The sequence below is a fragment of the Castor canadensis genome, chromosome 6 (genome assembly GCF_047511655.1).
Source record: "Castor canadensis chromosome 6, mCasCan1.hap1v2, whole genome shotgun sequence".
In the NCBI taxonomy this organism is placed as follows: domain Eukaryota; kingdom Metazoa; phylum Chordata; class Mammalia; order Rodentia; family Castoridae; genus Castor; species Castor canadensis.
In genome coordinates this window covers 17,447,136-17,472,602 of record NC_133391.1, presented here as the reverse complement: position 1 = coordinate 17,472,602, position 25,467 = coordinate 17,447,136, and the positions used below count along the sequence as shown (strand labels likewise).

Below are 25,467 nucleotides of genomic sequence, written 5' to 3'. Positions count from 1 at the left end.
GAGTTAGGGAATACAAACAGGTTGGATAATGGGTACCAAAACAGAGATGGAAGAATTCATTCATGAAGTTCCACAGAACACTGGGGAAAAAAGAATACACGAAGAACTCTTACAACTTATAATAAAAAGACAAAAATATCAATCTAAAACTGGGAAAGGGATTTGAATACATATTTCTCCAAGGGAGATATAAAACTACACACAATCCCATGAAAGGATATTCTACATCTGTAACTATCAGGAAAAAACAAATCAAAACCACTTTGCTCTACATAGCATGTCCAGATTTCTTTTAATTTTACATAATAGTAATTAAGGCAAAGAAATGAGTAAATCAGAACTTCTGGTACAGAAGTTTTAAACTGGTACAGATTTTTTTTAATTAATATAGTAGTTCGTCAAAAGATTGAGTAAAATAAGACTCAAAAATTCCACTTATAAGCATATATACCCAGGAGAAATGAAAACATGCCCATGCAAAGACTGTACACAGAAGTTCACAGCAACATTTTTCATAATATCCAAAGTATAGAATAAACCCAACTGATGAGTAGATAAAACTTTGCTATCCACACAGTGGGATTTGGCCACAAGAATGAAGTACTGAGCCAGGATCCAGTGACTCATGCCTGTAATCCTAGCTACTTGGGAGGCTGAAATTGGGAGGACAGAGGTCCAAGGCCAGCCCAGGAACTATTTCTCAAGACCCCATCTCTAAAATAACCAGAGCAAAATGGACTGGAGGTGTAGCTCAAATGGTAGAGCACCTGCTTTGCAAGTATGAAGCCTGAGTTCAAACATGAAGTGCTGAACATATTACAACAGTATAAACCTAGAAAACACTGTCTTGAGTGAAGGCAGATATAAAAGATGTCATATGTGATTACATTAATATAAAATGTCCAGAACATAGGAATCTCCATATAGACATATAAGATAAATTAACAGCTGTCTTAACTGGGGGAGGAGAAATAAGCAGAGGAGAGCTAAAGAGTAAAAGATTTCTTTTGGAAGTGATGAAACTATTCTAAAATTGACTGCCAAGATGGTTGCCTAGGGAGATCCAAAATGGCGGCTAAGGTAAGGGAATCAGAACTCCTAAGCTCTGTGACACCAGAAACCTCTGTGAGACGTTGGAGTTACACTGGATAATTCTGATTGCTTCTAGCCAAAATAATAACCATTATCACATTAGGTGCAGACAAAATTCAAAGACTAACCCTTAAATCAGCTTTTAGTTGCACCTAACAGCCACAAAAATACTACCCAGCACAGCCAGCAGGACATGTCCAGCCTTTGGCCCTGGGATAAAAGTCCCCAGCTACTTCTCCTTTTTTTTTTTTTCTTCTTTCTTCTCCCAACAAGCAGAAAACAGAGCATCAGTCAGAATCAAACTCTGCGACATCCTGGACCCCAGCCTATGGAAAGCCTCCCTACACCATGTCACACTAAAAACAGAGGCCCCATTTCTTCCCACCAGCTGGCTCCAAATCTGCCCACATGAAAGTGCTGAAGGAACAGGTGAGCATCACACACCAGGCACAGCTCCCTAGTCCACCCCTCCCTGCAACCCCCCCATAGGGAAAATAATCCAGACAGCCCTGGGCAGACTGAACCCTCTCCCCACCCAGCAAAACTGAAAAACATTAACAGAGAACTGTAATCTAACACCAACATCGGAGGTGGGGGTGGAACACTGAACCTGCCTCAGAAAACAGGAGTGGAGCAAGGAGCCAAACTCTCAGCACTGAACTCTCAGAGATGCACACATAAAGCAGCAAAGGCTGAGAGCGGGGCGGGGCAACAAGCCAACCACCCAGAGGAGCCACCAGTACCCAGCAGAGATCAGGATGAGGCATAAAGGCTGAGAGAGGGAGTGGAGCAACAAAGCAACTTCCCAAAGGAACTGCCAGCACTCAGCAGAGATCAGGAAAAGTACAAAAGCCAAGAGCAAGGGTGGGAAGACAGGCCAACCTCCCAAAGCAGGGCAGGAGGTGAATCCCAGAACTGATCTCTGGGACAGAAGGCAGCATTCAAGACTGCATTGCCCCACCTTGCTGGGGGAGGAGCTGACCAAACAGAGCTACAGCTGAAGAACAACACAGCTGCTGCCTTGTGAAAACATCAGCTCCAATCACCCTGCACAAGCTGGCAGTCTTACCTCACCTCACAACTCCAACTAATCTTGTGGACAGAGAATGAAATACCATTCACAAGCCAGTCACCTAGCAAGACCACATCAGAGCTTCTCCTTGAATGCCAATACCAGGATTGGACACCTAAGGAAAACCTCCAGAACTTTTAAAACAAACTGAACTTTTTGTGGTTCCTGAACCTGGTGTTTTTATTGTTTTTTTTTCTCTTTTTCTTTTTTATTCTTGTGTTATTAACTTCATTATCACTATTCTCTTATCCCTATTCTCACCCTCTTCACTTTCCCTCCTTCTCCTGTGCTACAATCCATTGTTCTCCCTCCCAACTACTTTTTCTGCCCCTTCTCATTCACTCTCTCCCCTGTCTTCACCCCCCCTCCAATACTCCCCCAACCTGTCACCACAGTACCCCTCTCTCCTACACACTCACAACCTGCTGACTAGCCTACTATAGCAACAGTACACACCCCCAACCTCCTGCAATCCCTGACACAAACATCTTCCACTACAACAGAAACACACCCAAACACACAAAAGGACCTCAAAACCCTGCAGCCCCCATACCTCTTAACACCCATCCTTTTCCCATATACCCCCTTTTTTTAGTACCACCTTTACCAATTCCCCAAAATCTATAACAAGCCTAATAACCATTACCTCCCCCCACTCCCACTGTTTATAGATATTATCACCAAGGGGTTTTCTATATAATATGTAAACAACTGGTCTGGCATTGAGCCTGTGAATTTGATATTGCTAAAGTATACCTCCAGACCAGGGACAGATAGAGCACATCAATCTAGCTAATGTCAGTCACAACACAAAAATTAAATCAGGGAAGGAAATCAGTCGATCAAATCCACCAACTAGCCTACCAGAAACACAGTTACACAGCACCAAGTGGAGCAATGGGAAGAAAAAGGGATGGAAACCACTCTCCTCAAAAAAATAATTCAATACAGGAGTCAGTGGGAAGTGAAGGAAATGGATACCCAGTTCCTGACCTCAACAAAACAATGATAAATGTTGCTAAGGAACCCAGTGACACCCACAGGAAAAAACCCTCAAAAAAGAAATCTTAGAAAAAAATCTCTGAGAAATTCATGGAAAAGATACTAGACATGGTTAACCAGAATGTACAAGATGCACTCAAGAAATTTGAAGACACTCAAGAAATTTTCAAGACACCAAAAAAAAAGAAATTGAGCTGACACAGAAACAAGAAAGAAACTCAGGACTTCAACAAATATCAAAGTGAGACAAAGGACACTATAAAAAGAGAGATATGTGAATTAAAGAGAACACCACAAATTATAAAAGAGGAGTTGAACAAAGATATGGAAAACCTCAAAAGAAAGTATCAAACAGAAATCCTAGAAATACAAAGTCCCTATAGTCACTCCAGATGATTAGAACAAGTGGAAGACAGACTCTCAGAGCTCGAAAATAAAACAGAAATTAAAGAAAAAACAGAAGAAATCTTCGTGAAACAACACAAGAGCTGTAAAAGGAATACGCGAGATCTCAGCAACTCCATCGAAAGACCAACCCTGAGAACATGGGCACTGAAGAAGAAGAGGTGCAAGCCAAAGGGATACAAAACATATTCAATAAAGTAATGACAGAAAATATCCCAAATCTCGAGAAAGTTTTGCCCATTCAGGTACAGGAAGCCTCCAGGACACCAAACAGACTTGACCAAAATACAACCTCCCCACGCATATTATCATTAAAATGACAACCACAGAGAACAGAGAAAGAATGTTGAAGGCTGAGAGAAAAAACAAATAACATATAAAGGTAAACCCATCAAAATGATGGCAGATTTCTCCACAGAAAACTTAAAAGCTGGAAGGGCATGGAGTGAGGTATTTTGGACACTGAATGAAAATAACTTCATCCTAGAATAATCTACCCAGCAAAACTATCATTTGAAATTGACAGAGCAATAAAAATCTTTCATGATAAACAGAAACAAAAACAATATATGACCACCAAGCCACCACTAGAGAAGATTCTGAAAGGAATTCTACACACAAATGAAAGCAAACAAAACCACAAGAGGACAGGAAGTATCACACCATAGAAGAAGAAAAGACAAGTAATCTGAGAATAGTATTGATTCAACTGCACACAATCAAATCCTTAAACAACAAAAACAACTAAATGAAAGGAATCACCGCATACCTATCAATACTAACACTGAATATTAACAGACTCAACTCTCCCATCAAAAGACACCGTTTGGCAAACTGGATTAAAAAGGAAGATCCAACAAGCTGTTGTTTACAAGAGACCCATCTCATTGACAGAAACAAGCAACTGGTTTAGGATGAAAGGCTGGAAGATTTACCCAGCCAATGGCTCCCGAAAACAGGCAGGAGTAGCAATACTTATCTCAGACAAAGCAGATTTCAAACTTACATTGATCAAGCAACATAAAGAAGGACACTCCATGCTAATAAAAGAGGAAATACACCCAAAGTAAATAACAATTATCAACCTGTATGCACCCAACGTCAATGCACCCAATTTCATCAAACATACTCTGAAGAACTAAAAACATGTATAAACTCCAACACAGTGGTAGTGGGAGACTTTAATAACCCCCTATCACCAATAGATAGGTCATCCAAACATAAAATCAATAAAGAAATTCTAGGCGAGGATGTGGGGAAAAAGGACCCCTTGTACACTGCTGGTGGGAATGCAAGCTGGTGGAACCACTCTGGAAAAAAATTTGGAGGCTTCTTAAAAATCTAAACATAGATCTGCCATATGATCCAGCAATCCTACACCTGGGGATATATCCAAAGGAATGCAACACGATTACTCCAAAGGCACCTGCACACCCATGTTTATTGCAGTGCTAATCACAATAGCCAAGTTATGGAAACAACCAAGATGCCCCACTATTGATGAATGAATCGAGAAAATGTGGTATTTATACACAATGGAATTTTACTCAGCCATGAAGAAGAATGAAATCTTATCATTCGTAAGTAAATGGATAGAACCGGAGTACATAATCTTAAGCAAAGTTAGCCAGGTTCCGAAGGCCAATAATCGCATGTTCTCATATATGGATTATGCATCTAAAACAAATGCAGTAATGTTATTGGACATTGGTCACACACTGAGGGGAGAATGCACACAAGGGAGGAATAGGGAAAGTAAAGGAAACCTAAAACTTGAATGTGGTTGATGTGCTCACTGTAGAGGAGCAAATAAAGAAATCTTAAAGTGGCAGAGACCACTGTGGGAAGGGGACTAAGAAATAGTGAAGAGTTCTGGTAGAGATGAACCAATGTGGGTTGCAATACACAAGTGCATGGAAGCAATGCTAGGAATCTCTCTGTATAGTTATCTTTACCTCAAACAAGCAAAAATGCTATGTCTTTCTTATTATCTCTTATGTTTTCTCTTCAACAAAATCAGAAAACAATACGGTGGAGTAAGTTCTGCCTGGAAGCAGGAAAGGGGGAGGAGGGGGGATGGAAGGTAGCCCTTATAATGTATACACATATAAGTATGTAAAAATGATAAAATAAAAGGAGAAAAAAAGATGATTGCCTATATCTGTGATTATATTAGAATCATCGAACTGCATACTTTAAATGGGTGAACTAAAATAAAGCTGTTTTACAGAAATGCCATTTTTCTTACAAAAACAGAGAATAGGAGAGCCTGCCTTTGGGGTAGGTTCCAGTGGGAGGAGGGAGGATGTGGGGAGAGGGTGTAGGAGGGTGAATTGATGCCAATATTATGTACACACATATGAAAATGGAAAAATAAGACCCGTTGAAACTGTTCCAGGAATGGAGGGAGGGATAAAGGAGAATGACAGAGGGGTGAATTCAACTATGATATATTTGATATACTGTAAGAACTTCTGTAAATGTCACAATGTACTCCAGGCACAGCAATGATAGAAAAAAATAAAAATAAAGCTGTTTTAACTCTTGGCAAACACTTTTTCAAAATCAAGAAAATTATTTCCCCGCAATGGATTTTGGGGGAAAAAACATTGTTTATTGTCACTTTGTCAGGTGCAGGTGACCAGACAACACTACTACCATCAGTACATATTGTAAGGCAGTACAAAGAGCTGGCAGTTGGAGGCTTACATTGGTCGAGGGGTTTACGTGAGTAGTTGTTTCATCATCAGATGGGAACTGATATATCCGGATGCCACTGTTGGTCAATTCACTCATTATCCTATTCTTAAACTTTTGTAAATCACTCTTAGAAATTGTATCCGCTTTGGCAATCAGTGGTATAATATTCACCTGTGAAGAGGAAAGACAAACTATCACCATTGAGGAGCTGTTGTCCACCATGCAGTTTTCAGTCTACATCTTACAACCTCTGGAAATTAATTTGCATAACTAGATAATCACCAGCTGTCAACCCTTTCTTACAAAATTGTTTTTGCAAAGTCATCAGTACTGTGGAAGATTCAGCTTTTACCAGAATTTGGGATTAGAAGTCTTCATCTTGCTTCACTTCTAAAAAAATCTTGTACTTCCAACACATCTGGACTTAGTAAAATTTAGGCAATGGATGGAAGATAAGACAGCAGAAAAACACCCTTGACCATCCATGTGAAATTCTCCTTACAAAAATTATGAATTTCCTATATCTGGAAAACAGCTTGATGATAACCGATGTCCATAAAATTAAAAATAAAACTATGTCCCTGACTACTGAAATTCAGGTCAGGTGTGGTGGCTCATACCTGTAATCCCAGCTACATGGAAGCCATACATGGGAGGTACTGCAGTCCCAGACCACCCCAGGCAAAAAAAAAAAAAAAAAAGGCAAGACCTTATCTAAAAAATATCTAAAAGCAAAAATTGCTAGAGGCATGGCTCAAGTAGTAGCACACTTGCCAGTACTGCCAAAAAAAGAAAGAAGAAATTAAGGAAGATCTTAATTTATCTAGAAATCTAATTTCTTTGAACTGTATGTCATTACCATATAAGATTAGTATGAAGTTTTTTTGCACATTGAACAATCCATAACAAAAGTTAAAGCTTTGTATTGAAGGGAACCTGACTTTGGAGCCTTCTCATTCTTCACCTGAAAGAAGTTGAGGTCAGTCTGTTATATCAGAGCAGAATGCAGAAAAAAATCTGATGTCACACCTTCATTCACATGCACATTGCCCTCCATTGAAAAAAAGACAGACCTTTGAATTCACTTGCAATAATTTTGGACTTATGTAAGAGTTATACAAACCATACAGAGGAGGAAATCCTAATTTTCCCAAAGCCACAGACCAGCCAGTGGTAGGGCTAGATTTTGCAATCAGACAGCTTGAACCCACAGTCCTTGATTTTAATCCCAGAAAGCTCAAGACACTTTCTCAACGTCACAGAAAGCTAACAATTTATGATAATAAAGCAAATATTCCAAAGCTGCTTCTGAATGGAGGAGATGAAAATGAAGGAATAGGGCTGATGGGCTTCATACACATACAGGAAATGGAATGATGAAACCTCTTGTAATTGCTCTGAGTGGGACAGGAAGAGGGTGGCATGGGGTGGGGGTGGGGGAGTGGGTGATCTAACAATGTAAGGCTATTCAGAATTGTCACAATGAATCCCCCGTACCATAAATATATGCTAATAAAAAAAATTTTTAAAAGCTGTTTCCACTGACAGAAAACCCTATGAACTTTATAGATTCCGTACACTTCTTCTGTATGGATGAGACTGCAAACTTGTACTTTCCAGTTTTTATATTCATTTAGAATGATTTTCCATACATTTAGATTAAACTATGAAAAAACTAATGACTAGAAAATTTAACTAAGTGGACAGGGTCGCATATAAATTTCTTGTTTGTTATGTAACTACTTAATTGACTCTTGGAATACATGCTTACAGGAAATTCAAACAGTGAAGAAAAGTACAAAGCAAAGAATGAAAGTCTCCTAGGACCAGTTCTGGCCTCTGAGAGAAGCCCTGAGCAAATATGAGCACTGTAGTGCATGCCTTTCCAGCCATTTTTCTTGGTTTATGCAATTATATTCATAAATGGTATCATTTAAGATTTTTTTAATTCTGAGTTTTTTTTTTAATGGAATATCTTTAAATTTGGAGTGTTAAAGAAACTGAGAGAGCCAGGTGTGGTGATCATGCCTATAAGCCCAGCACTCGGGAGGCTGAGGTTGGAAGATCACAATTCCAGGCCAGTCTGGGCTACATAACAAAACCCATCTCAAAAAGAAAAACAAACAAATGTGGGAGGCACAGTTAAGAAGGTCACAGTCTGAGGCCAGCCCCAGGCAAAAATGTAAGACCCTATCTAAAAAATAACTAAATCAAAAAAGGATTAGGGTGTAGCTCAAGCATTAGAGAGCCTGCCTAGTAAGCATGAGGTCCTGAGTTCAAACTCCAGTAACAGCAAAAAAAAAAGGGGGAGTGGGGAGAGACTGAGAGAGAACTTGAAGGAAGAGATGATGTCTTTGCCCCCATCTGATGCCCCAACCCTCACAGATCTGATCCATCTAGCCTTCAGCAGATTCCACCACAGAGAAGTGGTCCATCTGTGCTGCCTGGGAGCAGGCTGAACATGTTGGAGCTTTGGCACAGGGTCACATACGTCTTTAAGCCCCTCTGCCTGTGCTGCACAGCTCATTCCCTGCAGGATTTCCTAGAGAAGCAGGAGAACCACATCACCATGGTTGTAGGTAGGTGTGGGGAGTATCAGGCCAGAACCCCTTTTGCCCCTGCTGTAAGGTGCCCACAAGTCTCTCAAGGACTGGGTTATTGGTTCCTGTACAGCAAGGTTCTTAACCTGTTCTTGTGCCGGGGTCTCAAATAAATTTCATCAAGATTTTTCTAAAATCCATGGGGATAAGCAGCCTGTCAAAAGGGAGTCCACTGGCCATCAGTGGCTCACACCCGTAATCCTACCTACTTGGGAGGATCAAGATTCAAGGCCAGCCTAAGCAAATAGTTCATGAGATTCCATCTGCAAAATAACCAAATCAAAATGGGCTGGAAATATGGCTAAAGCAGTAGAGCATCTGCTTTGAAATCATGAAGCCCTGAGTTCAAACTCCAGTCCTATCAAAAATGGGGGGAGGGAGCCTGCATACATTCCAAGCTTTCTCTAGTGGAATCATGCTTCCATGGCCCTTTATACAGAAGACAATAGCTACCTGCATGATCCTGCATTCTGAATCCACTCTTGATAGGATTTGTAGCCAGACTTAGAAAAGCTTCATGGCTCACATCATCAGTTGTACCAAAAATGAAAGGGATTATTTTATATTATCATATGGTAAACTTTATTTCAAAAATAACACAAACAGCCATGATCTGAATTAGTATTTAATCACAGGAAAATTAACTAAAGTTCTATTTTAGTGTTTTTACCTGCATCTCCCTTTCCAAAGAAGTATAATTTTTAATTTAAGTTATCTAGAAAGTAAAGTAAGGTTGAATTCTACTAAATATTGAAGTCTCCCTCCCCCCAAATTCATATGTGGAAGCCCTAACCCTCTTCATCTCAGGATGTGACTGTAATCATAGAGCCTTTAAAAGGTGATTAAATTAAAATGAAGCTTCATGGTGGGGTCTAATCCAATCTGACCCATGTCCTTATAGGAGAAAAGCCATGTGATGAGGAAAGAAGCCATGTGATGAGGAAAGAAGGCTGTCATTGGCCAAATGAGAAAAGAGATTTCAGAAGAAACAGAACCTGGTGTTGACATCCTGAGCTAGCCTCCAGTTCAAGACTACTAGCCTGTACAAGAAAATATTCTTTTATTTTTTTTAAGCCATCCACCAACCATTCCATTTTGTTATGGAAGCCCTTGAAAATGCATACAAATGCTTTAAAGACTAATGGGGAATAATGTTAAAATATATGCACCAGCTGGGTGCTGGTGGCTCACACGGTAATCCTAGCTACTTGGGAGACTGAGATTGGAATGATCACAGTTCAAGACCAGCCTGGGCAAACAGTTTGCAAGACCCCATTTCCAAGAAAAATCTGAGTCAAATGAACTGGAAGTGTGGCTCAAGTGGTAGAGCACCTGCTTTGCCAGTGTGAGTCCCACCAAAAAAAAATGCACATATGACAACATAATACATATTTGCTGCAAGTATGTTGTCACCTCAAAATACATATTAAGCTTAAAAGGTTGGTGGATTTTCCAAACACACCTTACTGTCAATGTTCTTCATTGTTAACAGATCGAGTGACTTTAGAGAATGTCCTGTAGGTGAGATGAAGTAAAGGCATGCATGGATTCGAGAATCGTGATACTCGAAGATGGAACGTTTAATCTTCAATTCTTCCTGAAGATAGGCCTCAAATTGAGCATCGAGGTAGTCAACCACAGGCTGGTAACTAAAACGTAATTATTTTAAAATTAGCATACCAAATTGATAAAATCAAAATCATTTTTTATTTATAGTTAATATGTACACTAAACAGCCTGTCATGTTGATAAAATTATGCATTATGTATCCATATAAAGATAATTCCAGGCACATGTATCTAGAAGTCTAGAAGTCCAAAACACTAAGAATGGCCAAGACAACAACTAAGAAAACCAAGGAAGTCATACTGCTCAGATATCAGAGGTTTTGTTTGTCTGTGGTGGTGGTGGTGGTGGTACTGGGGGGTTGAACTCAGGGCCTTACACTTGCTAGACAGCATATATCACTTGAGCCACTCCACCAGCAGCCCCTTTTATGTTGGTTATACAGTAGATAAAGAGAAGAGAATCAAACTCAACAATGAAAAAAAAAGAAAGAAAACCTTTCTCTACAAGAAAGGAATACAGTATATACAAAACAGAACATTTTTTTAAAAGAATGACAGGAGTATACCTTTAATTGTCAATAATAACCTTGAGTGTACTTGGATGAAATTGTCCAATTAAAAGATATAGGCTGGTTGAATTGCTTTTTTAAAACAACATGCAATGGTATACTACCTATAAGAAACTCAATCCATAAGTAAACACAGCAATAGACTAAAAGTGAAGGGATGAAATAAGATAGACCTTACAAACAGAAAACAACCTGGACTAGTTATGCTTAGATAAAGCAGACCTTCAGACAAAAACACAAAGAAATCACTATATAATAATAAATTAACCAACTCAACAATAATAACAATTATATGTGTACCCAAAACTGGTGAATTTGATTATATAAAGCAAACATTAAATCTGAAAGGAGAGATATACTTTAAAACAATAATAGTCAATGACTTCAATACCCCATGTTCATCATCGAAGACAAATCATTCAGGCAAAAAAACTGAAGAGAAACATCAGAATTAAACTACACTATAGCCCAACCGGACCTAACAGATATTCACAGAACAGTTCATTCAACAACTTCAGAATACAGATTTTTTTCTTCACCACATGGAATATTATACATGATAGATGGTTCATTAACCCACACAGGCTATGTCTTGAAAAATTCCAAAACAAAATGAAAGCATATATACTAAATAATACTAAATCTCAACACAAGGTACTTTAGAAAATGCACAAATGTATAGAAATTAAATAACACATTCTCTTGAACAACCAATGGATCAATGGTGAACTCAAAAGGGAAATTTACAATTTTTTTTAAAAAATTAATATAAAACATACCAAGACCTGTGGGATAAATAAAGCAGAAGGAGACCAACACTGAAGTATTGCAATAAATATCTACATTGAAAGGATAGAAATTTTTCAAATAAACTAGTGATGCCATTCAAGGAAATATAAAAGAAAGAATAAACCAAATCCAAAATTAGTAGAAGAAAAAACACAACAGTGATCAGGCCAGAAATAAAACAAAATATAGACTGAAAATACAAAAAGATCAATGAAAGGAAGAGCTTCTAAAAAAAGATAAAATCCACAAATCTTTAGCTAGACTATCAAGGAAAAAATACTGAAGATCCAAATAAAATCAGGGATAAAAAAGGAGACATTGTAACTGATACCACAGAAATACAAAGGATCTCCAGGAACTATTGTGAACAACTAAATGCCAAGAAACGAGTAAACTTTTGGACACATATAACTTACCAAAATTGAACTATGAGGGCATAACACCTGAATGGACCAGTAACAGACAACAAATTTAATCAACAATAAAATATCCCCTAACAAAGAAAATCTCAAAAGTGAATGGCTTTACTGCTCATTTTTACCAAAAAAATATTTGGCAGTACTGGGGTTTGAGCTCAGATCCTCACACTTCCTAGGTTAGGCAGGCATTCTATCACTTGAGCCACTCCACCAGCCCTTTACCAAGAGTAAAATAAAGCTATAAAACTTAAACTTCTCAAATTATTCCAAAAAATTGAAAGGGAGAGAAATATTCCAAACATATTCTACAACACAAGCATTACCCTAGTAATTAATTATTCTAACCCAAGCAAGAATACAAAAAAGAAGAAAATTGCAGACCAACATCCCTGTGAACACAGATGCAAAAACTCAATAAAATAAGAGCAAACAATCCAGGCACCAGTGGCTCACGCCTATAATGCTAGCTACTTGGGAGGCTGAGTTCAGGAGGATCAAGATTCAAGACCAGCCTGGGCAAATAGTTCATGAAACCCCATCTCCAAAATAACCAGCGCAAAACGGACTGGAGGTGTGGCTCAAGCGGTAGAGCACCTGCTTTGCAAGTATGGAGCCCTTAGTTCAAACCCCAGTACCACAAAAAGAAAAAAAAGTTAAAAAATTTTTTGATGTTGACCAAAATACTCACAAAACTCCCAAGCTGAAAGTGTTAAAAAGCTAGTTACTGGTGGGATTACAGTGTAAAATAACAAGAATGACATTTGGAAATTTACATTGAAAGGGGGGTTGAGAAATTGTGCAGGGGCCTGAATTCTTGTTAAAGTGGGTTTTCATGCCACCTAGATTATTTTACTTTTTTACAGAAATATGTGTGACTTAGGGAATTGATTTTAAATGAATAATCTACTAATAAACAAATGTGTGAAATATTTAAGAAACAACTTTATCATATAAAGGAGGAATAACAGATTGATCCCCAATACTTCCATGTCCTAATCCCTGGTGATTTTATTTGGGGGGGAAGATGAGGATATAGATGTAATTAAGAATTTTAAGAGCCGGTGGTGTGGCTCAGTGGTAGAGTACCTGCCTAGCAAGCATGTGAAGTCCTGAGTTCAAACCCCAGTACCACAAAAAAAAATTGATGAAATATCATCATAGGTTATCTGGTATACCCTCGATCCTATGATAATTGTCCTCAAAAGAAATCATAAGAGCAGAGGAGAAGCTATGAGAAGATAAAGGTAGACATTGTAGTGACACAGCCAGAAGGAAACACAAGGGATACCAGAAGCTGTGAGAAGCAAAGAAAAAATTATTCTTCTAGAGCCTCAAGATGAAGTTTGGTCCTTGTGACACCTTGACTTTGGACTTGTAGGTTCCATAACTGTGCAAGAATTGGTTTCATTTTTTTAAGCCACCAGTTTACAGTAACTTCCTGCAGCAAACTCAGGAAAGTGACACAGGATGCACTGTCTTCTTTGGGTCTCATTCCACACTACAGTAAGATGTGCAGAGTGCAGTAAGCACTGACACTGAGACTGACACTAGATTAAGCCTTTTTCTTCTTCTTCTTCTTCTTTTTTTTTTTTCCGGTGGTACCAAGGATTGAACTTGGCGTTATGCTTACTCTATCACTTGAGTCACACCCCCAGTCTTTTGCTTCTAGTTTGTTTGTTTTTCAGAGAGGATCTCACACTAACTTTCCTCAGGCTGGCCTTGAACTGAGGTCTTCCTGCCTCCACCTCCCAAATATCTGGTGTATACCACCACACCTGGCTTGTTTTTGAGATAGGGTCTTGCTAACCTTTTGTCCAAGCTGGACTCAAACCTCAATCCTCCTGTCTCTGCCACCTGAGTAGCTGAGATTTTAAATTTTGATTTGATTTGATTTTGCTGGTACTGGGGTTTGAATTCAGGGCCTTGCACTTGCTAGACAGGTGCTCCACCACTTGAGTCATGACCTTTTGCCTTAGGTATTTTTTAGGTATGGTTTCGAGTTTATGCCTGGTCCGGCCTGGACTACATTCCTCCTATATATGCTTCCTGCAAAGCTGGGATGATGGACACACACCATCATGCCCAGTTTTTATTGGTTACGATGGGGTCTCACTAACATGTTTGCCCAGACTGGCCTCAAATCTCAATCCTCCCAATCCCTGCCTCCTGAGCAGGTGGGATGACAGGCATGACCCATCACACCCAGCTAATCTTGTATTTTTTAAAAAAAAAAAAAGTACTTTCAAGGACTGGCAGAGTGGTTCAAATCATAGAACACCTGCCTAGCAAGACTAACAAGTGTGAGACCCTGAATTCAAACCCCAGTACTGCCAAAAAAAAAAAAAATACTTTCAGATAAACTGACTACAAAGGGTGATACTCATTTTCTAAAATATTAAGAACTATTTAAGCACCAAGTTATCTGTATTTTCTTTGGCTCCTTTCCTAATAACTCTGTTTCTTTCGTAAGTTTCACCCAAATCAGTTTCTTTTTTTTTTTTTGGCAGTATTGGAGTTTGAACTCAGGGCCTCTCATTTACTAGGCAGGTGTCTACCAGTTGTGCCATGCCACCCCAAATCATTTTCATATTTAAGTTATAACTTGAGTATTTGTTCAAAACCTTACTTTTAACTAATAGTAGTGTGAATGTTTAGAATATTGTTCTCTGAAAAGAACAAATATTTTGATTGGTGAATTGGCCAGTTTCTGTGGTGTGAATGCCCACACCCTGGTTGATTGCAGAGTTGGGAAGATATGCTCTCATGACCTGGTATTCATTAGCTTCAGCACAACACGGATCTGAATCACAAGACACAAGCCAGCACATGAAAATTATCTTACTCTGAAATTAACTTGAGGTAAGTAGGAGAGTCCCATCTTATCATTAATATGCAAACATTTCAAAAAGGAATATGAATCTAAAACAACTTCTGTGCCACAATTTACCTTCCTCTGTCACAAATATGATATAGGAACTATTCTGATAAAAAGAACTTTTAAAAGTCTATCATATTAGAGAAGAGATGAGGAAATAAGCTAAAACTAGTAGAAACTACAGAAACAATTTTTTGCTATAATTGGTTAATTCAAAATCTTGTCAGAAAAACCAGATAACTGGTATTATATAAGTGTCAATTTAATAAGAAAACTACTGAGGCTGGGCACAGTGGCTCACACCTGTAATTCCAGTTACCAGGGAGGCAGAGATTGGAAGGATTGGAGTTTGAGGCCAACCTGGGCCAAAAGTTCAAGAGACCCCATCTCAATCAATAACCAGGTATGGTGGCATGTGCTGTTATCCCAGCAACACAGAAAATATAAATAGGAAGATCCCAGTCCAGACCAGCCAGGTCATAAACTCAAGATCCATATAGAGTGGCTCAAGTGGTACCGCCTAGAAACAAGACCCTGAGTTCACACACCAGTACCACCAAAAAGGAGGAGGAAGGGGGTGGGGGAGAAGTAGGTGTAAGAGGAGGTGTTGGAGGAGGAAGAGAAAGAGAAGAAGAAATACTTGCTTAGAAAAGAATGAAAATCTAGAAGGAAAAGTATCAATCACCTAAGAAGAATTTTACAATTTAGTCTAGGAAAAAGAAGGCAAATACTTTGAAATGAGCAAACCTGCATTAATTAATAAGAAGGCACTAACCTGGCTTCTTTGTTTATTTGGTCACCATACCCCACTGTTTTCACGACAGTCAATTTCAGCTGAACGTTGGTTTCATGAAGTTCATACGACTTCACTTTAAGTCCAACATTTGAGTAAAAGTGTGAGGATTTGTTATCCTTCAAGTTGGTATTAAACAGTGTGTTAATCAGTGTCGTTTTTCCAATTCCAGTCTCCCCTGTAATAAACACAGATGTGTCTTCACAGGGCATAGAATGGTTTATAAGTAACACTCTGAAACCTTACCGTAGCTTAAAGGGTTCCAAAAAAGTAAACCTCAAACTCATGTAAGTAAAGGGTAGAATGATGGTTAGAACCTGAGGACAGAGAATGGGGAGTTATTGATAAAAGGACACAAAGTAAACAGGATAAAAGGATACAAAGTTTCAAGTAGACAAGAGGAATAAGTTTTAAATTAGTTACACAGCAGGGCAACTATAGTTAATAATGTATATTTCAAAACAACTAAGATAATGCATTTCAAATGTCTCACTATAAAAATTGATAGGTGGTCTAGGGCATTGCTCAAGGGGTAGAGCACTTGCATAGAAGTACACAGCTCTGAGTTCAAATTCCACTACTGCCCCCAAAAAAAGATTTTAAAAAATCAGTACAGCCATATGCTGGTGGCTCACGCCTGTAATCCTAGTTACTCAGGAGGCAGAGATCAGGAGGATCACAGTTCAAAGCCAGACCAGGCAAATAGTTTGAGAGACTCTATCTTGAAAATACTCATCACAAAAAAAGAGGACAAGTGAAGTGATGAATATGCTAATTAACTTGATTTATTCATTCTGCATTGTATACAAATATCAAAACACCACATTGTACTCCATAAATTATACAATTATAATTAATCAATTTAAAAATATTTATTTCAAAACAAATAAATAGGGCTGGCAGAGCAGAGTGGCTCAAATGGTAGAGAATCTGCCTAGCAAGCATGAACACCTGAGTTCAAACTCCAGCACTGCCAAAAAAAAAAAAGTAACATCAAATAAATAAATAAAGGGTGTCAAATACTTCAAAGACTGGGATCTCTCCCTTAATCTTTAACATGGTGTAGAAAGAAATTATGAACTGAGTTATGTCATATATTGAAGGATGCTGAAATGTTTAAGTAAAAATGTTTAAATAATAAGGGTGAGAAATGGAAACCAATACGAAAAGAAATGGTCTTGAATTCACAGAACCAATGTGTAAGGTAAGCTGGAGTGAGGAGAAAAATGAAGTGATGATTCAATGTGGTGTTTGCTACTTACCCACACAGAGAATGTTGAAAAAGAATCCTTGTTGGATAGACCTGTTCACCAACTGATAGGGCAGACATTCAAAACCAAAATGGCCAAGGGTAGTTAAGCAACGGATGTTTTCATTTTGCTTAAATAAAAGGAAATTTAAAAGATTTTGATTAAAACAGGAAATAAAGTCTTTTTGAAAGGACAATAATAAAAACATGTTAAAGAAAGTAGAACTGATTATCATAGTTTAGACAAGATGCAAATATATTAAGTAAATTGTTAATATTGTTACAAATAAGCTGAATCTATCTCTAACCACACTCAAAAAGGATACTTACAAAGAATAAAGAAATGCACAAAAAACTTCAATGCTTTTTTCTCAAATAATTAATGACTTCCACATAAAAGGGCGAATTTTCACACCTTCATTCTGTTTTCATGTGATAATATATTAAGAAAACCTAGTACATATTTATATATGGGAAGTAACCAAAATGAACTTGAAATATAAATTTAAAAATCAAACACAATTACTTTAAATTTTTCATATACCCTCAAAACATTTTTTTATTGGTGGTACTAAGTATTGAATCCAGGGCCTTACATCTGCTAGGCAGGTGCTCTACCACTTGAGCCACTCCACCAGCCCTTTTCCCTTTGGTTATTTTTGAGAAGCAGTCTCACTTTATACTGAGGCTGGCCTGGATCATAATCCTCCTATTTGTGCTTCTTCATGTAGCTGGGGATGACAGGCATGAGACATCATGCCCAGCCATTGGTAGAGATGGGGTCTTGCAAACTTCTTGCCCACACTGGGCTCAAGCTGCAATCCTCTATCTCTGCCTCCTAATAGCTAGGATTACAGGCATGCACCACCACCACCATGCCTGACTTGAGAATGTTTTCAATATCAAATTGTTAAAGGAATCGACTGCTAACAACACTACCCTAGAAAACTAGAAATTATGCCTAAAGTTAATAATTGGTCATTTTTAAAAGGTGGGAAGACAGTTCAGGGAAAGTTTAACTATATATTAATTTAACTCCTTGAAATTTCTCCCAAACAACTAGAAAATTCCACAAAGCATTATGTAGAAATGTTTACTGTAGCCACTTTTTTATAATTATTGACCCATAATAATTGCACAAATTAATCATATTCACTGTGATATTCCATACACACATACATACATCATGCATTGATCACATCCATCTGTCATTCTGCCCTCACTCTTCCATTCTACCACACCTTTATAATTCTCTAGTAATCACCATTCTACTTTTAGGTCAGCTTTTTTTCTTTTTTTTTTAGTTTCCACATACAGAAGAGATCATGTGATCCTTGTCATTCTATGCCTGGTTTATTTCACTCAGTACAAATGCCCTCCAGTTCTACCCCATTTTGCTACAAACGAGAAATTTCATTTTTTTATTGCTGAATATTCCACTGTATATATACACCACATTTTCTGTATCAGTGCACAGGTAAGTGGATAGTTAGGATGGTTCCACAGTTTAGCTTTTGTGACTAGTGCCACAATTAACATGGACTATGTGTATCTTTGTGTACATTGAATTTCCTTTGGGTATATATCAGGAGTAAGAAGGCTGGATCATATGGGTGTTCTATTTTTAGCTCTTTGAGAAAACTTAATAAGTAAGAGCCTACATAGTGCTGTACTATGTTACATTCCCACCAACAGTCTATCAGAGTTCCTTGTTCTCCACCTCTCTCACCAGCATCTGCTAGTTTTTGGTTTTCTGATAATAGCCAGTCTAACTAGGGTATGACGATGAATTATCACAGTTTCTATTTGCATTTTTCTCATGGCAAATGGTACTGAGCATTGCTTTCAGATGTATTCTATTAATTTGTTAATTACGCAAAATAATGGTTTCATAACAACATTTTCATGTATATATACAAGGTACTTTGATCATATTTATTGACCATTTGTATTTCTTCTTTTGAGGTATCTAATTAAGATCATTTATTCATGTTTTAATTTAATTACTTGGGTTGCTATTACAGCTTTTGCATTCCTTATATATTCTGGATATTAACTCTATGTTAGATAGATAGCTGGCAAGTATCTCCTTCCATTTTGTGGGTTGTTTCTTCACTCTGGTGGTTGCTTCAATTGCTGTGCAGAAGCTTTTTAGTGTGGTATAATCACATTTGTCAATTCTTGCTTTTTTTTCCTGTTTCTGGAGTCCTAATAGGAAATCACCTGTACCAATATCTTGAAGTGTTTCCCCTACAAGCATCTACCAGAACTACTAAGAGACTATATCAATCTTACAAGTCAGTATACATCAATTGTTTCACATCTAGTCTCAGATCAGAGATGTAGATGGCTGAAAAAGGTAACACTAGCAACACTACACTGATAAAGTGACGGACTAAAAGCAAACTATAACATTTTTCAAACTCATCCTAGGGCTGAGGTCACAGATCAACCAACTACTCCAGAGTCTAGGGAGAGAAAGGAGCCTTGACATTCCTAAGCCAGACACAGGAACCAGTAAGAAGAGCTCTTAAGCAAGCAGAAAATTGGTAACAGAGAGTAAAGACATCCTAGGGTCACAAGTGTAGAGGAAATATACACTTCAAACTCAACTGAATATTCCATGGAAAAGTATCTCTCAAGATGCACAACTGGAAGAAGGCAACATGAACAATGCAAGAAGAACAAGAAATTATATTCAGGGCTGAAGGCATGGTTCAAGAGGTAGAGTATCTGCCTGGCAAGCATGAGGCCCTGAGTTCAAACTCCAGGGCTGCCAACAAAGAAAGAAAAGGAAGGAAATGAGGAAGGAAGGAAGAGAGGGAGGAAAGGAGGGAGGGGAAAAAAGAAAAGAAAAAGGAAGGAAAGAAGAGAAATTACACTCAGACCATTCTCCCCTACAAAATGAAAGCTTTTATCTGTGGGGGAAATAATCAAACACCTTTGGTCTTAGGGCAGTGAGAAAACACATTAATGCTTGAGGAAGGGAACATAAAAAAGCCTCAACCCCTGAAGTATGTACAGAAATTCATGATGAATTCAGAACCATACAAGAAGAACGAAATAGAAGGCCACAACAATGGAATCCAATTGGTTCTTTGAAAAGATAAACAAAATTGACAAACCTTTAGTCAAACTAACCAAAATAAGTCATTCTTTTAAATAAACAGATTAGAGATGAAAAGGAGATATTACAACAGATACCACTGAAATCCAGAGGAACATTAGTGAACATTTTCAAAAACTATATGTCATCCTCATTATTATAATATCTAAAAAGAAAAACTGCATGCCAATAAACTGGAAAATCTAGAAGAAATGGACAAATTTCTGGACACATATGACCTAACAAAATTGAACCAAGGGAATATTTCAAAAAGACTAAATAGCTCAAAAACAATATAATAAACATAGTAATAAACATAATATAGCAAATAAATGGAATCAAGGATAAAAATCACATTATCATCTCATTAGAAGTGATAAAATTCAACATCCCTTCATGATAAAAGCCCTGAATGCCTCACGTATAGAAGAATCAGAATTGGGCATAATAAAGGCTACATAAGACAAAGCCATACCAATATCATACTGAATGGGGGGACTGAACAAGATGAGGGTGTCCATGCTCACCACTCTTGTTTAGCATAGTACTTGGTGATACTGGAAACTTTAGGAGGTGGGTCCTACTTGGAGAGTGGGCATGCCCTCGAGTTTATTTTGTGTTCTCTGTCTTTCTCTCCTCCTTCCTTCTCTCCTTCCCTCCCTCCCCACCATCTCTCCCTTTCTCCCTCTGTCTTGCTCTCCTTCTCTCTGTTACTCTGTGGACCTCTCTTCCTCTCTCTCCCTCTCCCTCTTTACCTACCAGACACCATCCTCTCTCACAAGCTCCTGCAGCCATAGTGTTCTGCCTCTCCACAGGCCCAGAAACAAGGAGCCAAATAACCACCAACTGACATATCTGAAACTATGAGCCAAAATACACGTTTCTTCTTTTAAGTTGCCCATCTCAGGTATTTTGTCACAGTGACACAAAGTGAATTGTTGGGAGGTTCTGGAGTCTTAGTTTGTTTCTCTTTGTTTTATTTTGTTTTGTTTTGTTTGCTGTACTGGGGCTTGAACTCAGGTCCTACATGAGCCACTCCACCAGCCCTTTTTGTATTAGGTATTTTCAAGACAGGGTCTCTCAAACCTATTTGCTCGGGCTGGCTTTGAACCATAATCCTCCTGATGTCTGCCTCCTGAGTAGCTGGGATTATAGATGTGAGCCACCAGTGCCTGGCTTTTTTTTTGGCTTTAAATAGGAATAGTCGGGCTGGCAGAGTGGCTCAAGTGGTAGAGTACCTGCCTAGCAAGCATAAAGCCCTGAATTCAAACCCCAGTGCTGCCAAAAAAAAGTCTTAATGATCCAAACATTGTATGCACATATGAATAAAATAAAAATTTTTTAAATAGTCTTTTATATAAAAAGATCAACAGATTCAAGAAATGTATCAATGCTTGAAATCATCATTGATATTTAAGTCAAGTCTAAGCAACAGAAAAGTTAATTCATTACCAAACATAACAAACAAAACTTTATTATCTAGAACCATACCAGTTTACTGAGTCAAAATTTTCAATTGTACAAAGGGGCTTATTGGAATGTTTCCACACACATGTAATATACTTTTATCATATTTACCCCCCTGTATTATTCTTTCTTATCCTCCTTACCTCCTCTTTTTTTAGTTTTTAATATGCTCTATTATTCAGCTTTCAAAATGCATATAATATACATCATAGCCAGGAAAGACATGAAAAAATGTTCAACATCCTTACCATAAAGGAAATGCAAGTCAAAACACTGAGCTGGTGGCTCACACCTGTAATCTTTGCTACTTGGAAAGCTGAGGTCAGGAGGATTGCAGTTTGAGGCCAGCCTGGACAAATAGTTCTTGAGACCCCATCTCCAAAATAACTAGAGCAAAATGGACTGGAGGTGTGGCTCAAGCAGTAGAGGGCCTGCTTTGCAAGGGCAAAGCCCTGAGTTCAAATCCCAATCCCAACAAAAGAACAAACTTGAGATTCCATATCATCCCAGTCAGATTGAGTCAATATTTTGAAGCTATACAATCTTACTGAAGTACAAAATACATGTTCTATTTGAAAGATATACTTAACTGCATCTTCATCATTAGGTGTTTGTGTGGGCGTAGTCACTAGTTTTTCTGCCATGTCAGACAAAAGAACTAAAATGAAGAGAGAAAACTTCTTCAAATTTACTTACTAATATTATGTTCTTAACATATAATTTGGTTCAATAACAGAGACTAATACAGACATTAACACAAGCTTTAGCTTTTCATTCACACTACTGGCCTGTTTTAAGTTGTAGCTATCTTAGTAGACAGTCTTCTATGTAATAAATAATATATAACATTCAATATAACATAGACTAATACACTTAACCATAGACACACAAAAGGCATCCTTTCAAAAGAATTCCCTTTTGAAATCAACAAGGCAAAGATCACTCTTCTTTTTTAAGGGACTCTTTAAAAAAAAAAGAGTCCTTTTAAAAAGAGTTCATGAGAAAGAGAATTTTTGCTTTAAGATATCATAAGACAATAAGAAAGACACTCAAAATTACTTAACTTTCCAGAGAAGCTCATTGGGGGAAGCTGGGAGATTAGTGCAGCCATGGAAGAAGAACTGGAATAAAACTCTAAACAACTCCCTTGGGAATTGAACTAAAGTAATGACGGTCATTTGGGAAGCACCTGTCATACATCCAGCATTGTGCTGAGTTCTTACCTGCTTTACCTGGTAAAAATTAAACTAGATATGACATAGTTATATTTTCATTGCCATATGCCAGGTGGGAAATTCAGACTCATAAATATTAAGTAACTTACTTGCCCAGAGTTTCAGCGATGCAGAACACACAGGTCTATGTTGACTCTGAGGCTGTTGTCCTTCCTTCTATCTGCAAATGTGGGCCAAGTTAACAGTCACTGTACTTGCAACAACTGGGAACAAGGAGGAGAGATAGGGCAGAGCGTGGTGTTCTGATCTGTAAGCAGAACTCCCTGAAAAGGCCACACTACCCTACTTTGAGAACTGCACAAGACACTGGGAATATGAGGCACACTTTTAAAAAAAAGATTATGTACTATGGGTCAAGCAACAATAAAAGCGGACTGAAGAGCAAAGAACGGGTCTATTCCATGGTCTTTTCATTTGATGTATCCTAAGAATTATTCCACTTTCATATGCAAATTTCTCTCATTTTTCCTGATGTTAAGTAAGGTTCTCTAAAATAGTGTTGTGTTGTTTGGTTTACTGTAGTCTAGTTTATATGAAATTTCTATATTTATTTAGCAGAAACTTAGTGTTGGAAATTAAGTTTGAGGGCATTAAGTGGGACTTACAGTCCTTAATTATAATCAACAAATGTTTAAAACACTAAAAAGAGATTGCTCCTTAAATTCTTACACTTATCCTCTCTCAGAACTTGAAGTAATTAACTACAAATTCAAGAGTATCTGCTAAAGATGTTTTGAAAACTACAGATGCAAATTATCTTATATTTAAAAGTCTTCTTACAAATGCCTTAAACAAATAGAGGTATATTTCTCTCCCATATGGGTCCATTCCCTGGACACATAAGTCCAGAGTTGAACTTCTCAAAGTATAGTCCCTGGACCCCTGAAGATCCCTAAGACTTTTTCAGGATGTCCATGGGATCAAAATCTTTTCTAATAATACTAGGGTATGATTTGCCTTTTCCACTGTGTTAAATTTACACTGATGGTTCAAAGCCAAATTATTAAATTATTAAATTATTGCGAGCTTCATCAATGCAATGGTACAAATTGTCTTATTAACCTTGTATTTTGTTCACTACACACACCAAAAAATAAAGAAGAAATGTGAGTACCCATAAAGCACTTGTATATAAGTATGAAGGCTGTCTTGAGGAAAACAAGTTCTGTGGTATTGAGTTATGAGACAGTAACTTCTTTTTCATGTCATTTTTATTTTTATTTTTTATTTATTTTTGGTGGCACTGGGAGTTTGAACCCTGGACCTCACACTCACTAGGCAGGCATTCTTACTGCTTGAGCCACTCCACCAGCCCTTTTTTGTGTTGGATTTTTTTCAAGATAGGGTCTTGAGAACTATTTACTGGGCTGGCTATGAACTGTGATCCTCTTCCTGATGTCTGCCTCCTGAGTAGCTAGGATTGCTGCCACCAGCAGCCAGCCTCATGGACCATTTTTAATTTCAAGAACAACTGACAAGCACTGGTTACTCAGGCTTGGGGTTTTTTGGTTTGTTTGTTTTTTATTTGTTTTATGTTGCATTTAATCAACATCTGTCATTGATGGAGCATGATTTTGTTCTTTTTAGACATACTACTCCGTAGTTTGCTTCTGGCATGCACTAGAGCTGGGATGTGCTGTGACCACATTTGGATCATTGCTCTAGCCATCCTAAGACCTTGATAACATTAGCAGCTGACAATGTCAAAACAGTAGCCATCCAAGAGCATCTTCTTCTGACTCCCAGCCTGAAGAAACTCTTTCATTGTAGGAATGTTACTGATTCTTGTTTTCAATGCCTTCAGCAGAGGGGGTTCAGAGAGAAAAGGAACACTGAGTTCCAGTGTTTGAGACCATTAGCATAGCTTCTCCTGGGGGCATGGCTCAAGAGGTAGGGCACCTGCCTGTAGAATAACTTCCAACACTTGTATGTCTGCCCACTGAATTTGCTGCCAATGAGAAAATCCTCCCCAGGGTCTTTCAAAATCTTATTTTCAGAAATAAAATGTAATATCTGAATGAGAAAACTGGAACTTGCCTATTTTAAAATACAATCTCTACATTATTGAGTTGAGGTAGACAATTTCCTTTGATTTGGCAAAGGCAGTTTCATTATCCCAATGAGCCTCAATTTCTGATTTGGGAAGCAGGGTCTGTTTTCTGCTCAAGACCATTGTTTCATAAGGAAGAAGCTCTGTCTGAAGCCCCCAGAAGGTACTTTCCTCAACCAGAAGCTTCCAGCATACATGCTCTTGATCCATAAAGATGGCTCAGTCACTGAAAAATCACTATGATTATCTATAAATCTGTATCTATAAATTTTATCTGAAGATGAGAGATCACTAATTTTTAAAACAGTAAATTAAATGAAAGGAAGCATTTATCTTCCTTGCTTATATCCCAGGCTGGTCTCGAACTCTCAATCCTCCTGCCTCAGCCTCCTGAGTGCCGAGATTACATGAGTGTACCACCATATCTATCTCAGGAGATTTCTTTCCATTTTAATGGGTTTCATTATGACACTGTC

General features: G+C 38.0%; 1 protein-coding gene across 1 annotated transcript in view; it reads right to left on the bottom strand.

Moving 5' to 3' along the window:
* Septin14 (septin 14) overlaps positions 1-25,467 on the bottom strand; it is a 61,978-nt gene that overhangs the window by 22,867 nt on the left and 13,644 nt on the right. The window contains exons 2-7 of the mRNA XM_074075813.1: positions 23,031-23,101; positions 22,297-22,364; positions 17,147-17,264; positions 15,867-16,062; positions 10,334-10,520; positions 6,281-6,442 (exon numbers count right to left, since the gene is read on the bottom strand). Coding sequence (XP_073931914.1) covers positions 6,281-6,442; positions 10,334-10,520; positions 15,867-16,062; positions 17,147-17,264; positions 22,297-22,350 — 717 coding nt within the window. The 5' untranslated portion in view covers positions 22,351-22,364; positions 23,031-23,101. The remainder of the gene's footprint in view (positions 1-6,280; positions 6,443-10,333; positions 10,521-15,866; positions 16,063-17,146; positions 17,265-22,296; positions 22,365-23,030; positions 23,102-25,467) is intronic.